This window comes from Euleptes europaea, chromosome 11 (assembly GCF_029931775.1).
Source record: "Euleptes europaea isolate rEulEur1 chromosome 11, rEulEur1.hap1, whole genome shotgun sequence".
NCBI classification, from domain to species: Eukaryota; Metazoa; Chordata; class Lepidosauria; order Squamata; family Sphaerodactylidae; genus Euleptes; species Euleptes europaea.
Genome location: NC_079322.1, coordinates 60438627 through 60454258, shown reverse-complemented (window position 1 = coordinate 60454258; position 15632 = coordinate 60438627). Strand labels below are relative to the sequence as shown.

The 15632-nt window shown below is 40.2% G+C and overlaps 1 protein-coding gene across 2 annotated transcripts in view; it reads left to right on the top strand.

Moving 5' to 3' along the window:
* The window catches only part of MPP7 (MAGUK p55 scaffold protein 7), a 97260-nt gene that overhangs the window by 59528 nt on the left and 22100 nt on the right, over positions 1-15632 (top strand). For both annotated transcript variants that reach the window (XM_056857979.1, XM_056857978.1), the window contains exon 11: positions 13954-14124. In XM_056857979.1, coding sequence (XP_056713957.1) covers positions 13954-14124 — 171 coding nt within the window. The remainder of the gene's footprint in view (positions 1-13953; positions 14125-15632) is intronic.

Sequence of the window (15632 nt, the reverse complement as noted above, 5' to 3'; positions counted from 1 at the left end):
AAAACGTAAATAATACCTAAACAAACCACTCTTGCTGATAAGTAGTCACACATGGGTGCAATCCAGCTTTTAAATTTACCACTATTGCTGCTGTCGAAAGCTTTTCAGTGCTAACTAGGGTTAATTGTAAAGACTATATGCCTGTGTGATGACCATTCCTAACGGGGGGAGGGGTATGAGACTGCAGGTGGTATCTTTGTCCTTTCAGTGTTAACAAGTGACAGACTAAAACTCTCTGTTACAGTACCATGTTTAAGACATTAACTGTCTCCTCATCATTAGCCCCTTGTGTTTCTGCACTTCCCTGTCTTGTGGGTTTGTTGAGGCTTCCCAGAGGTGTGTTCGAGGGATCAGAACACCAGTTGTCAGGTAGGAACTCATGTTCTGATTGTTCGTGTTCAGAGTCTGATTACTCCCCCTCCCTTTCCAGGAAGCCTCTTGCTAGGTAAACGTGGGCATGGACCTCCCCTTTCCCAGCCGGTTGGTGGAGGGTGGGCTCCGGCAGTGGGAAGAATGGTCACCCCAAGTGCCCATGCTTCCTGATGCATGGGCCACTTGTGTTGGGTCAGCATTCTGATTTCCTTCCACCCGCCCAAGAAGTCTCTCACTGCATCCATATTGGCACCTAGAAAGAGTCTTCTTGGGCTGGTGGGAGAGATCAGAAAGCTGACTCTCCAGCTCGGAGTTGGTGCCCTCCCCCAGGCTGGACCACACATCAAGGGCCCACAAGTCAGTCACCTCAGCTCTGTTAGAGCTTTTCTCAGTTGTAGCCCCTGCTTTATGAAATGTCATCATATCGCCTGTCCCCATGGTGCCAAGGTGTTGAAGCTTTGCCCGATATATTCCCAAGCTTTTTAGTTTAGTTCGTACTACTTTCTTTCATGTGAAGATATTATTATTGATTTATTTTAATATAAATGTGTAGGGTTTTTACTTGTATATGACGATGGTAGTGCCTTGAGATCCTGTATTGGTTAAGGAGTGTGGGATATAAACGTTTTAAAAAGAAGAAATTCGGAGTAACACAAGGAAAGTGCAGATTGAGAACCAGTGTGGAGTAGTTGGTAGAGAACTGGACGAGGACTAGGGAGACCCATGTTCAAAGTTATACTTTGTTGAGATTCTTATTGGGTGACCTTGGGCAAGTCACCCTTCCTGTCAGCTCAGCCTACCTTTTAGGGTTGTTCTGCAGATAACATTGGTGAAAAGAGAGACGATGTATGTTGCTCTGAGCTGCTTTGTTAAGAGGGTTAGGATAAAAATGTAACAGATCAATTAGATATAAGCCCAAGCTATTAGAAGTATTCCATGATGGTTTACAAGTGGGAATAAAAATATGTAAAACGATAAAGCATGTTTTATAGGAGTCATGCCAGCAAATAGGTGGTCACATGCCAGACTGTCAAAACAGTATTACTAGTGTTCCGTTTACGTCCTGGTGTTGGATGTGTGCATGGCTGCTATGCTACACATCAGAGTTCCATAGTACAGAAACAGACCCCGCTCCATCTGCCTCTTATGGCATCATGTGCTGTAGCTATGTACAGCATGGTGTAGTGGTTAAGAGCAGTGGACTCTAATCTGGAGAACCAGGTTTGATTCCCCACTCCTCCACATGAGCGGTGGACTCTAATCTGGTGAACTGGATTTGTTTTCCCCACTCTTGCACATGAAGCCAGTTCTCTTAGAGCTCTCTCAGCCTCACCTACCTCACAAAGTGTCTGTTGTGGGGAGAGGAAGGGAAGGAGATTCATAAGTCGGTTTCATTCTCCTTAAAAGGTAGAGGAAATTGGCATATAAAAACCAACTCTTCTGTGTTGGCACATGCTGTTCTGTGGCATCTTTGTTGGGTATAGCAGCTGGATATTCCTTCCTGAGAGAGAGACTGAAGTTATAGTTCCTGTAACAGTTAGCTGAATGATGAACTTTTTTGTAGTACATAATTTCTGTATTTCATGTGCATTTCACAGGATGTACACTTCATAGTTCTCCAGGACATTGTTTTACCAGAATTATATTAATGTCAGAAGTAAATTATCCAGCATGCTTGGAGATTTTACATACCCCTAGAAATTTATATTCAAATCTAAAAGGTACATATAGCCAGGCCGCCCCTTCTAAGTTGACACTGGTAGTCTTTTTGATAGTGTTTTTGACTGACTAGAGAGTTGTGTAGAGTAGAGGTTACAAGTAAAGTAAACTGAGTTGAATTTTTAAAAAGCCATTTACTTGTGTGAATATTTGATGCTTATTTCAACTGGAGACTATTTTAATAACAGTGTCAAGGGTAACATTGGGCTGTACTTGTATGAAACACAGTATGATTCTGTGTGGGTTCTGGGTTTTCTTTTCTTTTTTTCTTTTGCGGTTTAAACTTGCCTTGAATTTAATGTCATGTGGTCTTCAAAAGGGAGCATGAACCTTCAATAATCACATTCTTCAGTTTGTTTTCTGTTTTGCATACAATCCATCTCTTTCCAACATGAATTTTGCCATAATGATAGATGCTTTTATCTTTATATTGTGCCATTTAAAAAGAAGAAATATATCATCCGTGACTGAGAAAGAGCATAATTAGCGAGAGGTTTAGTAAGTTTATATCTAAGAATAATTTAGTTATGTATTTTAAAAATAAACCACACATTCAATTTTTTATTTTCACTACGAAAGAGAAGAAATATTTAACCAGCCAAATATAATTTATGCACTTTCATATTTCTATCCTGCCGTTGCGAGCATGGGCATTCAAAGTTGTAACCCATTTCACGAAATACAGAGAGTATGTAGGTTATAGGACATTTTAGTAGGAAAGGTTTTTGAGAATTGTGCATAATGCCAAATGTATGTGTTAGTTGAACGCTGAAGGTAAAATATGTAAGTTTTACAACTTGTTGCAATAATCCTTTCAAGTTCTGCAAGCTGTTCGCTCTTCTAGTGTAATAAAAGCAAGGCACTAGAACATTCTTGATGTAGGGTTCTCTTTGTCACTGAGCCAGATGCAACCTTGCCATTATTTCAGAACTCTTATTTGGGCATTGAGAGTGAGTTGGTCTACTTCTCAATCTCCTTTCTTAACAAATATGACAGACCTTGATTTCTGTCTTATCAGCAACTTTCTTGTAGAGTTTAGGTAGCATGTCTTGGGGCATTTGTTGCTGTGGGCATAATATTCTTCTGGAGTTCAGTCTCCATGACGGTCAGTACTGCCTACTCAAACTAGCAGGGGCTCTCCAAGGTCTCAAACAGAGATCTTTCACATCACTTACTACCCAATTCTTTTTTTTAAAGCTAGAGATATCAGTAATTTAACCTGCATGCCAAGCAGATGCTCTACCACCAAGCCACAGCCCCTCCCAAAACAAAAAGTAGTGATGTGTTAAAAAAATGGGTTGCAATATTTTCAATTTCAACAATACATTTCTAATGAAACATCAAATTGCTATATCAGATTCAGCAGCTTCATGTGTATGTGTTTTGTTCTCTTCTCATAATTCTCATTGACCAATTGGGCCTGTGCTACTTTAGCAGAAGTGTGTCACACATTGATTTCTAGTGATTATGGATAATTGTTGTGACGAAATGGAGAATAGTGTAGTGACAAGGAGATAATCGCAATCATTGTTTTCCAGAATACGCTAGATCAGTGGTCGGCAAACTCATTAGTCAACAGAGCCAAATATCAACAGTACAATGATTGAGATTTCTTTTGAGAGCCAAAACGCCTTTTAACAACCATTCATGCACGGGAGGGTTTGCCTTGGATTTGCCGCTCCCTAGATGCACATTTTCCCCATCTGCATTCTCAAAACTCTGCAAGGGGGCTTATTGTTGAGTTTTGAGAATCTGGACGGGGAAAATGTGCATCTGAGTGGGAAATCCAAGGCAAAACCTCCCATTCATAAATGGCCAATAACCCCCAACACAAAGTTTTGAGAATCTGGATGGGGAAAATCTGCATCTGAGTGGCAAAACCTCCCATTCATAAGTGGCCAATAACCCCCCATGCAGAGTTTTGAGAATCTGGATGGGGAAAATGTGCTTGTAGAGAGTACAAATCCCAAAAAGACAGTACAAATGAATCCAACATGGCTTCGCCCCGGGGCCCTGACCTCCTCCTCGCCGCCACCGCCTGGGCTCCTTCCTTCCTTCCCTCCCCGGCCGGCGTGCCGTCTGCCTGTCCGCCTGTCCGCACCTCCTCAGCGCCTCGGCCTCCTCCGCCAGCCAAAAACAGCGCGAAAAAACCCGCCTGCTGATTGGCTGCCGCCGCCGGCCCTCGAGCGCCGTGTGCAAAACCCGGCCGTGCTGTGAGGGGAGGGAAAGGGGGGGAGGAGGAGGAGGAGGGCACTTTCCAGAGCCGCACTCAAGGGGCCAAAGAGCTGCATGCGGCTCGTGAGCCGCGGTTTACCGACCACTGCACTAGATGTTCATTCATCTGTTACATGTACTAACTGACAACAATTTAGCAACTTTATAAGTTGCCCTGAAGCATTTTCATGTTGGTCAGGTATGAGAATGGATTTTTTAAACCTCTCTGTCATCTCTTCTCAGATCTATCACAAATCAGTCATCTTTTGAACAAATCCTAAATTCTGTTAATGTAACTTGTTGGTTATTTCTTAGCTTTAATCTGCATCATTCCACATATCTTACAATGACCTTCTTTCTTGGGTTTTCTGCATGTTGCATCTTTCTTGGTTTATTTCAACACAGCCTGCAGTTCAAATCTGTGGTATATTGGTCATGAATATATACAGAAAGCATAGACAACATGGGGAACTCAGAATTTGGACACAGGCCCACTTCAAAGAGGAAGGTACACGTTTGAATGGTTGATAGCAGTATAGTTGGAGTTTCATGTGGGAAGCTTTGAATGACAGCAGTCAATGGCAAGATCTGGGCAAATTTTAACCATGTCAATTTGTATCTGACCTCCAATGTGAGGTGTTATCAAGGCACAAGTCCATTTGAACAGTTCTGTTATGAGAGTACACCTAGTAGTTCAGATGAAGAACCTTTTCTCTTCCCTTCTATTTCCACTTTAACTAATCATGAAGTGTTCTCCAGTTGGAGCTTGGCCTCTTCTTCTTTTTTCTATCCCAAATGTTGAATTATTTCCAAATAAGAGAAGAATGCCTTCTCGCTCTGTGTGTGTGTATGAGAGAGAGAAAGAGAGGTGTAATATACAAGGCATATACATTATTTTGTACGCCGGCTGTCAGTAACACGGCACAAGCTCTGCATCAGAAATGAACAGTGATACTTGCTATGCGGTCCAAGGGGATACGTCATCTGAAATAAAGTTAGCAGCACTTGTAGGGAGGTTGTGAGACAGGCAGAGAACAGTTCAAAGAAACTGCATTATTGCCTCACCGGCGGTGAACAAAGGAAAGGGCCAGGCATGAACTTTGATGAAGGCACCAGCCTGGTAGAACTCACATTACTCTTAGTGCAAAAATAGATTTGAAAATGCTATGGCACTTATTCCCTGTGACTGCTAAATACAATGTGAATATTTAGAGTTATTTTTTCTGTGGAGGGACTAAATTATACCAAGGCCAATACAGACAAGACTGTTCCCTGACCATTGTCTAGGAATCTGGGGAATTACGTAAGCCCTTTCCTCCTCTTTTCTTGGTTTGTTTTGTCTTGACAGCGCTCGCCATGGTTGATGCTAACTAGAGTGAACTTGTAACCAGGGTTCGAAGTTGGTTACAATTCTAGATTACAAACACACTTTGGTTCGCCTTAAGTATGATTAAGGTCAGTACAGATATAATTATGAAGGGAAGAAGAGGGATTCACGGCCAAGGGCAGAAGGCGTTTACATGGGGAAACTGGGATTCTTTGGCTCTTCTCCTTTGATTAAATAGTGGTAAGCATTGAGTTTTCACTGGCATTTGGAGATATAAAGTCTTATTTATTGTCGAAGGCTTATTTATTTATTTTAATTTATGCCCCACCCCCATTCCCGGCCAGGCTCTTGCTTTAAAGGGGTGGGTTCTGTTAGTCTCAAAAAAGGAGAATATTATCTTGGCTGGAGGCTGTTTTCAACAAGTGTCTCTCTTGTACATACATGCACAATGTTGTTTGTGCTACTGCAAAGGATGATCTGTATGTTCTTTGTGCTGCTTTGGAACTGTATGTTTTTTCCAGTTTCATGAAGTGTTGAAAAATAATGTTTGAAAATGTCAATTATGTCTGCTTGCTTTTTGGCTGTTCTAAGCTGAGGAAGCAGTTGAGTGTGGTAGGTGTTCTTTTCCTAAATTTTTAACTTTTAATTCTTCCACTGTGTCTTCAGTCCATGTAATTACTCTGCCTCCTGTTTTTCCCTTTTGTGCTTCTCAGAGGAAATTGAAGGTACATGTACAAGTTTCCCTGCGTAGACCAGTAACTTTATTCACCGAACGTCCAGCTGCAGCTGGATTGCAAAGATGGGCTGTCAAATAGATGAGCTAGGCTGTCTCTGCTGTAGAAGCAATTACAACAGCAACTACAGATACTACAGCACATTAAGTAGTAATATCCAGTGATTTCATTACTGCTATTTAGTTCTGAGTCCAAGAATCGTGGTAGCCTGGGCGAGCTGCTACATCCACAGAGAAATAGTCCCTAGTGCACTTAGTGAAGGCACAGGGTGCCATGCTCATTCTCCCATTGTCAGAAGTGAGCTGACAATGCTAAAACCACTGAATTGGGAGTAAGCCCATTGAATAAAGCATACCAGTGAATAGACCAACTGAGGATGCTGATTCCCCCACCCAGTAATCTATTCTGTTTTTTATGGTATGTAATCATCTATATAAAGCTGTACCTTGTTTTATCGAAGGACCTCTGGCACATGAAAAATAGAAGATCTGTTACTATTTTATATTAAACAGAAGGATTGTGGTCATAAAAAACCTTTCTGTCTCATCCATTGAGCCAATGCAAAAACTCTTCATATTCTTTGTAAATATGGGTCTCTCTACCTATCTGTTTCAGCTGTCATATAAAATAGATTTTTTTCTTTAAAATACTTTTTTATTTGCTGTCATGCAGAAGGCAATAAAAAGGTGAAAAGTTAAGTATGCATGCTGCTGTGTTACAGGATCTCTTGCTGAACTATAGAACAATACATTAATTTATTTTCAAGCAATGGCATATTGAAGGCTTTTTATGCTATGCTTTGTACGATTGTCATTTTAAGTAACTCTTCTTTTTGCATTTATGGCTGGGCTTCTAACTATTCTGCTTTATTTCTTGGCTTTTGTTCTGTATGCTTTTACACTTCATCCAGAAGAAGCTGAATGTGCTGGTCACAACAGTGGAGTCCTTATAGGTGAGCAGTTGCTTACAAAATACTTTCTTTCTCAGCTTTTTCCTGGATGGGCTACAGGGTTCGCAGGTAACGAATGGGCATGTTTGCATGTCATGAGTCTTGTTAATCTTTTTTTTTAATGGCTCACTGGATTTGACACAAAGGATTTGCTTACTATCTGTGTAATATATTATGCTAACATTGAAATAGCGAAACTGTCAAAACACTGTCTTGATTTGGGGGAAGTTGCTGAGAAATATTCTTTCTAAAGCAATTGGTAACCCACTGGTTACTAATCAAAAATATTAGGCTGATTGTATTCAGCCTAAATTAGTGTTAGATGGCTTCTAAGATATTTGTCTTCAACAGTTGGGTTAGAGCCATAAGAGGGTCATTATCGGTAACATTACCACCATTTTGTTTAGTTTGGTCAGGGCTTTTTTTAAAAAAGAGAAACATTAAGGGGGGAATTTAAATGGAGAGTGATTAAATACAAACAAAAGTGCTCCTGGTACGGTTTATGAAGAAGAAAGAATCGGTATTAGTTCCACTTTTCTCACCTATTCTGGAAAACTGCATCAGTCAACATCCCCTCTTCCATATGGTTATTAAAAGTACTAGTGTCCCAGAGAGAAGAGGAAGAACAATGGTGTATATAATAAAAATTAAGTTGGTCCCATGTTACAGGTTGGTGCAAAAGAGGGGTTTTAGTCTCCATGAAGTGAAATGAAATGAGGCACCTGTTCTACCCTTAAAGCAAGCCAGACAAAGTTTCTGGGTGGAATTTGCCACAAAGAAAGATACTTGACAGGTAAAAAAGTTATAGGAAGATGAAGGAAATGCTTGTTGGCTAGGAATGGCCCATAATGGTGTGTGAATATGAAATGAGATTGAGACCTGCTTAGCTTAAGCAAGATTACTGTTTCATGGGCCTTTGCATCATATTCATATGATTAGGAATTACAGGTGAGACGGGAATAATTCTGGATAGGAATGTTGTGTTGAAAGTGGATGGAAGCTGATCTGGAACATCTTTCTATTTCACTTGATGTGTTTAGCAGAAGCTAAAAAATTGAGAATGATGGTACTAGTGGAGTGGTTCCAGCTGTGATGGCGTTTTTTGCTTTATGACATAAAACTCTTCTCATACAATACTTTATAACTGCCTTCAAGCCTTTGAATATGATAGATTATAAACCTAAATTATATGTAAAAATATTTGTTGTTCTTCAAAATGGAATGCATAACAATAAATTAATGTATCAAAATATTTTTGGAATAAGAAGCTATGAGACTATCAAACGCTTGTACAGAGGCCACAAATGATTTGCTAATGGCATTTAGTTCATTTATAGCAAGATGGGAGTCTTCCAATAATTTTTGAAGTGGAGGGAATTTTCTATTCCTCCCTTTGCTTTCCTGCTTCACTTGTCACATGTCACTCTGCAAACCTTCTCTGTGGAAATGGACCTTCAGTTCTCCAAGAGGTTTGTCATCAGCCTGGTCAGTTGGTATCTCTCCCTCGTCTAGTCATACTGAGACAAAAGCTATTCTTCTGTGAACAAGAAACTAATGGCTGAATATTCCAGAAAAATGCCAACACAATTGCGATTCCCAACAGCCATGGCAGTTCCCTCTATCATAGTTTTCAGTGAAAATCAAGAGGGCTACGCTTAGGCTATAAGACTACAATCTACACCTTCATATCTTAAAGTGTCCATCCTTTATGAGTGCTGGTTAAGGGAGGCATGCATGTAGTGCTTGTGGTTATCTGTGAGACCACAGATTGGAGCCTGCAGATCTATTTTGCTTACTGCGGTGCTGGGGAAAGGTGTGACTGTTAGCAGAAAGGATCCATGAGATCAGCTGGTGTCCTCAGACAGGTTGTTTGTAGCCCATGCAGAGAAGTTTTCTAAGTAGTGCATATGTAGTACATTGGTATAAACTTGTTACACCTCCACACCTTTTGCCTCCTGATGGATTTTTCAGTTTCTTGTATCTGTAATGATCCTAGTTACTTTCATGTATTCACGTAACCAGAATTTTATTTATGATGATAGGAAATTTAATATTTTGCCTAACATTTTCCAAAACAATCTAAGGGACAGTTTTCCATTGATGAATGAGAAAACCATCAAAATAGATGCATTAGTATTTCGAGCAAGAACATTTTCTGCACAGCATCCATCTGTAGCAAGTTAATTTCTGAACTGCATTAGTAGCAATGGAAACAAATGAATTAGACACTATAAACTTGGCATCTAATTGACATTTCAAGATTTTTTATTATTGAGGTTTCTAAATACCAAAAGGGCTCTTATACTGTGAGTTTTATTCTGTTGTAACTTCAGTTATTGCATAGTGGTTAGAGTGTTCAACTGGAACTAGGAAAACCTGGGGTTCTTTGTTCGGTCACCATGAGACTCATTGAGTCATGACACACTCAGCATAACGTACCTGGTGGTGATGGAAAATGCCGTTAAGACGCAACCGACTTACGACAACCCCGTAGGGTTTTAAAGGCAAGAGTCATTAAGAGGTAGTTGGCCATTCCCTGCCTCTGTGTAGTGACCCTGGATGTCTTTGGTGGTCTCCCATCCAAATACAAACCAGGGCTTGAACCTGTGTAGCTTCTGGGATCTGACAAGATTGGGCTAGCCTGGGCCATCCAGGTCAGAGCAACTTGCCTTGTTTTGAAAATGAAATGGGATAATCATATATTCTAAATTCCTTGGGGAAAGATAGTTCCAGAGGGTAGCCATGTTGGTTGGTAGAACAGATAGATGAGTCCAGTAGCACCTTAGAGACCAACAAGATTTTCAGGATAAGGGAGCTTTGACTCTCAAAAGCGTGTACCCTGAAAATCGTGTTGGTCTCTAAGGTGCTACTAGAGATGAATCTTGGGGAAGGATACCGTATAAATGTAAAGGGTAAAGTTATTCATTTTAAGTTACTTCCACCAAAGTGAAATAGTTTTGATATGGAGTGGAATCCTGGCAATAGCAGACAATTAAAGTCCAGTGCAGATATAATACTGTCAATAAATTAACAGTGAAATCATATGTAGAGTTACTCCAGTCTAAGCCAGTTATTTCTCCCCAACTCTCCTTACCAGCAATGGTTTAGTGTCATATATAGACTTATGGTAGCCCTTTTTTAGTCTAACCAGGGTTGCCCTCTTATGTATGTGTAAAGTGCTGTCAAGTTGCAGCCGAATTATGGCGACCCCTCATGGAGTTTTCAAGACAAAAGGTTAACAGAGATGGCTATTGCCTGCCTCTGCATAGCAACCCTGGACTTCCTTGGTGGTCTCCCATTCAAGTGCTAACCAGGGCTGACCCTGCTTGGCTTCTGATATCTGACAAGATCAAGCTAGCCTGGGCTAGCTCTCTTAATCAGTATTTAAAAGCAGGTTTTGGTGACATGGATTGCAGTGGTGAAGATCTATTGCTAAATCATAATTAAGGTTGGTATGGGGAGGGGAATTCATGCCAGATAGTTGGAGAAAGGAAGTGCAGCCTTAGTCCAAGGCCTGCACCAGCCATGGTTATAAGATTAGCATTATAACAGTACTGGGCTGAAATGGTATGATTCCTCTGTTTAAAATTCATAATGGGACACTGTGACAACATCACATTTACAGGGTGAGTGCATTTTTACCTTTTAGAAGTCTTATTCCTATGTGAGAAATTATGTGTACTTACTTTGCAATCCTAAGCAGAATTATACCCTTATAAGCTCGTTGACTTCAATGAGTTTTAGGAGTGCTGCATAGGATTGTATTCTGAATAAACTTGCTGCAGATCAGAGCAGTATAGACATACCTGAAATATTTACTATTTGGAAAATGATACATGATACATTACTTGTCCATAATTAGGGTGAAGCTGCATTCAGGTTGTGTAAATTGAATCTGTAGTTTTACAATGTGAGCCTGCAGGCAAGGCCTCATTCATTTCTGTCTTAATAAAATGCCAAATTTGTTATGGATTCTTGATTAATAAACATAATTTCCATAATACGTTTTCTGTGTCTGTCAAGTGCTGCTAGGAACTGGACAGAGGACTGTTTTTCCATGGAACATAAAGTAAAGTTTCTTACTTAGTTGGTAGATGGTAATACTTATTCAGAACTGAGAAAACAGCACTGCATAGGGAACTAAAGAATTTTAAATAGTGTGAATTATCCTGGTGAGATACAAACAAAGGCCATTTATGCATGGAAGGTTTTGCCTTGGATTTGCCACTCTCTAGATGCACATTTTTCCCATCCGAATTCTCAAAACTCTGCATGGGGGCTTATTTTTGAGTTTTGAGAGTTCAGTTAGGGAAAATGCACATCTAGAGAGCGACAAATCCAAGGCAAAACCTCCCATGCATAAACGGCCAAAGTCTCTGGCTCTGAAAGATGGTGGCTGTAATGGCTGCTCCCCAGAATCAAGTTCACAATAAATAATGTAGAGTATGATCTGTTGTCCCATGTATGTAATTCTTGACTTCAAAAGGTAGGGTGCTAAGTAAGACTAACAGTGCCATCCAAAACAAAGTTATACACTTCAAACTGCCACTGAAGTTAGTGGGCTTGGAAGGGTGTAACTCTGCTTAGGATGGTACTGTAAATTAAACTAAAATCCAACATTCCTCAAATCATTTTGCATTTGGATGTTTTTCTTTTGTGGATTACATGGTTTTCCAATGCAAATCTTTTGAAGTTGAGACTAATTGTAACTGGAATCTCATCAGTGCCATGGTAATGTTAATTTTGTAAGGATTACGGAATCTGGCTGCATTCAGATTTTGCATTGAATTAACCTGGATGTATGCCTAACTCCTCCATTCTCCTTCTTTCCTTCTTGCACAAAACATGATGGAATCCTCGTTTAAAACTTGCTTCATTTAACCCATATTGTTTGAAAACTTTCATCCCATTCACCTGCAGTTCACCTTTTAAACCAGGATTTCTTCATTGCGCTCCAGTCAAGAAGAGGGGAAGAGGAACAAAATATGCTGAACAACCTAGCATCAGTCTTGATGGTTCATGCAAATTTGGGCTTCATGTTGGCTTGAAATATGATTGCAGGCTAATGTCAACTTTGCTAAGGCGTGGTTTCCAAATTTGAACAATACACCTTACTTTGGGTGAATTGTAATTTTAAAATGCATGACATTAGTAGCCGTGCATAATATCAAAGCTCTTTCCTCTAGAGAAAAATACATCTTTTATTGCCAGTAAGTTTGTTCAATTTGTGTTTTGTTGGGTGTTGGATAAGGTAGCCTAAAATGTATCTCTCAAGCTATTTTTGTTATGTCAGCCCAAAATGTCAAGCATATAAAAGGCTTTTGGTAGTGGTACATAACTATTTTTTTAAATGTTTTACCTTACCTTTCTTTCCCTGCTATCACTGCAGTGAAAAACCTCTATGGTGAAATAAAAGTATGCTTCAAAGGATTATTGAGGCCCTGTCTATATCTATTCTGAATAATTGTTCTATTTTGTGATTTATTCCTAATTTATTCCTTTACCTAATCGCAGTTTGCACAAGGGAACTTCAGGTTTGTGTTTAGAAGCCTAGTTGAAGTTATTGAAGGAACAGGTGAATCAGGGTTGATCCTGATATCTGAATGCAGACTCAGTGACTCTGACATGGGGATTGCAGGGTTAGTTCAGGCCAGCAGCTGCTTGTGATACCAAATGGGTTGGGGGTGGCACAGGAGGGAGGTACGTTTGTGCCACTGTTGCCTAGCCCCACATTCAAGGCAAGTAGCAGAACCACTGCCTCAGGAGCCCACTTTGGAACGAGAGATGGGGCAGCATGGGGGGAGGGCGCACAAGTCAACAAAATGCCTTGATGTACCCCACTGTGGTTGAAGCTTAATCGCTGCTCTCACTTCTCTGTGAGCCACAGGATACAGATGTGCAGAGAATGAGGCTCTGGAAATTGTTCTTACTCGCCGGGGTAACATGCTAACATGTTGACTTTTCAAAACTGTTATCGCATAATATGTTGGATATGTTTTTGCTAGTTGTGGTCTGTTTTATGCAATATTTAGTGTAATACCAGTGATGTATTGGTTATCACAGTTAATATTATTCTATTATAGTTGTCAACAGTTGATTAACATCATGCAAGAATGTGACATTATTAATGCTTTTAAAGAAACATTCATCATGAAACTGACTTTCTTTGAACCGATGTGGGCAGTAAATATATTATATTAGGTATAACTGGGAACATATGTAGGTAAATTGGCAGTGGGACTTTTCTGTTAATCTGGAAAATAATTATTGAAATCATGATTGTCTATTTCTTTTTTTTCTCATTTAATGCAAAATTCCCTAATTTTCATGGCAGCAGTGATAAATTTGAATATGTGGACTTTTTGCTGTTGTCAGTGTGTTTCCATTCCCTGCTACACCAGTGAGGTTTTTACAAACTCCTCTAAAACATTGTCATTTTTTCCCTGCAACAAATGCTCCTTGACATCAGCACTTTGGAGGAAGAACTATTTGCAGTGCCTTTTGCAGCAGGTTGCATTTTGAAACTGAAGGGATGCTGCAAGCAGCACGCCTGAGGGTGCGTTTGTTGCATACGGGACGGTTGCTTGGTCGATTTACATTTAACGCTTGATTCTTTTTTTTAAATCTTGTGACTGCAGCTGGTTTTAGGAGAAGCTTTCGTCTGAGCAGAAAAGACCGAAAAACAAACAAGACAATGTATGAATGCAAGAAGAGCGATCAATACGATACAGCAGATGTCCCAACCTATGAGGAAGTAGCAAAATATAGTCGACAGCCTAATGAGAAATACAGACTTGTTGTCTTGGTTGGTAAGTTTTAACTCCTGAACTGGGAAGCTAGGTCGAGTAAAACAGTAGAGCTTAAACTGCATTGTTTCTTGTTTCTCCCCCCCCCCCATATTAGCCAAATGAGATTGCTAATAGATTGGGATTTCTTTGAAGCTGCAAAAATAAGGACCAAATGGCTTCTCAGTGAATGTCATAATTATTGGCTTGCCTCCCTTTTCGCTTGCCGCTTGCTCATGGAAATGAGGAAGGGCAATTTTGTCAATGCTGGCCGTGGTCCTGCTGTGAAGATGCATGCTGTCTGCTATGGGATTTTGGAATATTGTGTGTGTGTGGTCTTGCAAAAGCAAGCAACTTAAAATTGTTCCAGAGCCCTCATTCCTCCCCCCACCCATAAATGGTCTCAACCTACTGTGGAGCTAGTCATTCCCAAACATGACTGCAGTCTTAATGCCTGGGTTTCTTATTGAGGTATTTGGTCAAAGGAGTCAGACTTCATCAATTGTTCTTCCTTTAAAGCAGTGGTTCCCAAAGTGGGCAGTACACCACCTGGGGGGCAGTGGGATTACCTAGGGGGGCACTAAGAGGCAAGAGGGCAGCAGGGGGCACTAGAGGTAGCCCCTTTCACCTGTGTTCACTAATTTACAATAGATCAAGCTATGGCACCATGCTGGGAAATTTGATGGAAACTATCAGAATTCTTTTCCAGACTTTGAAAAGCTGGTACCACTGGATCAGGTTCATCAGTTTTGTTGAATAAATTTCAACTGAAAAGCTTTAATTTGATTTTCAATAGATGTGCATTAATTGTTACTGTTTGGGAATTTTATTATCATCTTCTTTACTGGTTCTTGTAGGTTATCCGGGCTGTGTAACCGTGGTCTTGGAATTTTCTTTCCTGACGTTTCGCCAGCAACTGTGGCAGGCATCTTCAGAGGATTAACACTGAAGGACAGTGTCTCTCAGTGTCAAGTGTGTAGGAAGAGTAATATATAGTCAGAAAGAGGTTGGGTTTGAGCTGAGTACTGTCCTGCAAAAGTAATGTGCTAATCATTGTCCTGTAAGTATCAAGATAATGTGCTAATGAGGGTATGGTATGTTAATATGGAACCATTGTATCCTGAAGTGATCTGTTAATGTGTGTAATCCAAGGCTAATCTGCATGGCTATTGTTGACTGTTGCCTTTGTTAGTCTGGAGGTTTTCAGAACAGGAAGCCAAGCCTTATTCATTCTTAAACTCTCCTCTTTTCTGTTAAAGTTGTGCTGATGTTTATGAAGTTCAATGGCTCCCATAGGAAAGGTATTCCTGCCGTTTATTAAAGGAGTCACTGATAGGATGGAGAAACTTTTGAAAAAACATAACCTACAAACAGTGTTTAAACCCACCAAGAAAATACAACAAATCCTACGATCAGCAAAAGACAAAAGAGACCCCCTCACCTCTGCAGGAGTATATCGTATACCTTGCAGCTGTGGAGAAGTTTACATCAGGACCACAAAACGCAGCATACAAACAAGGATAAAAGAACAT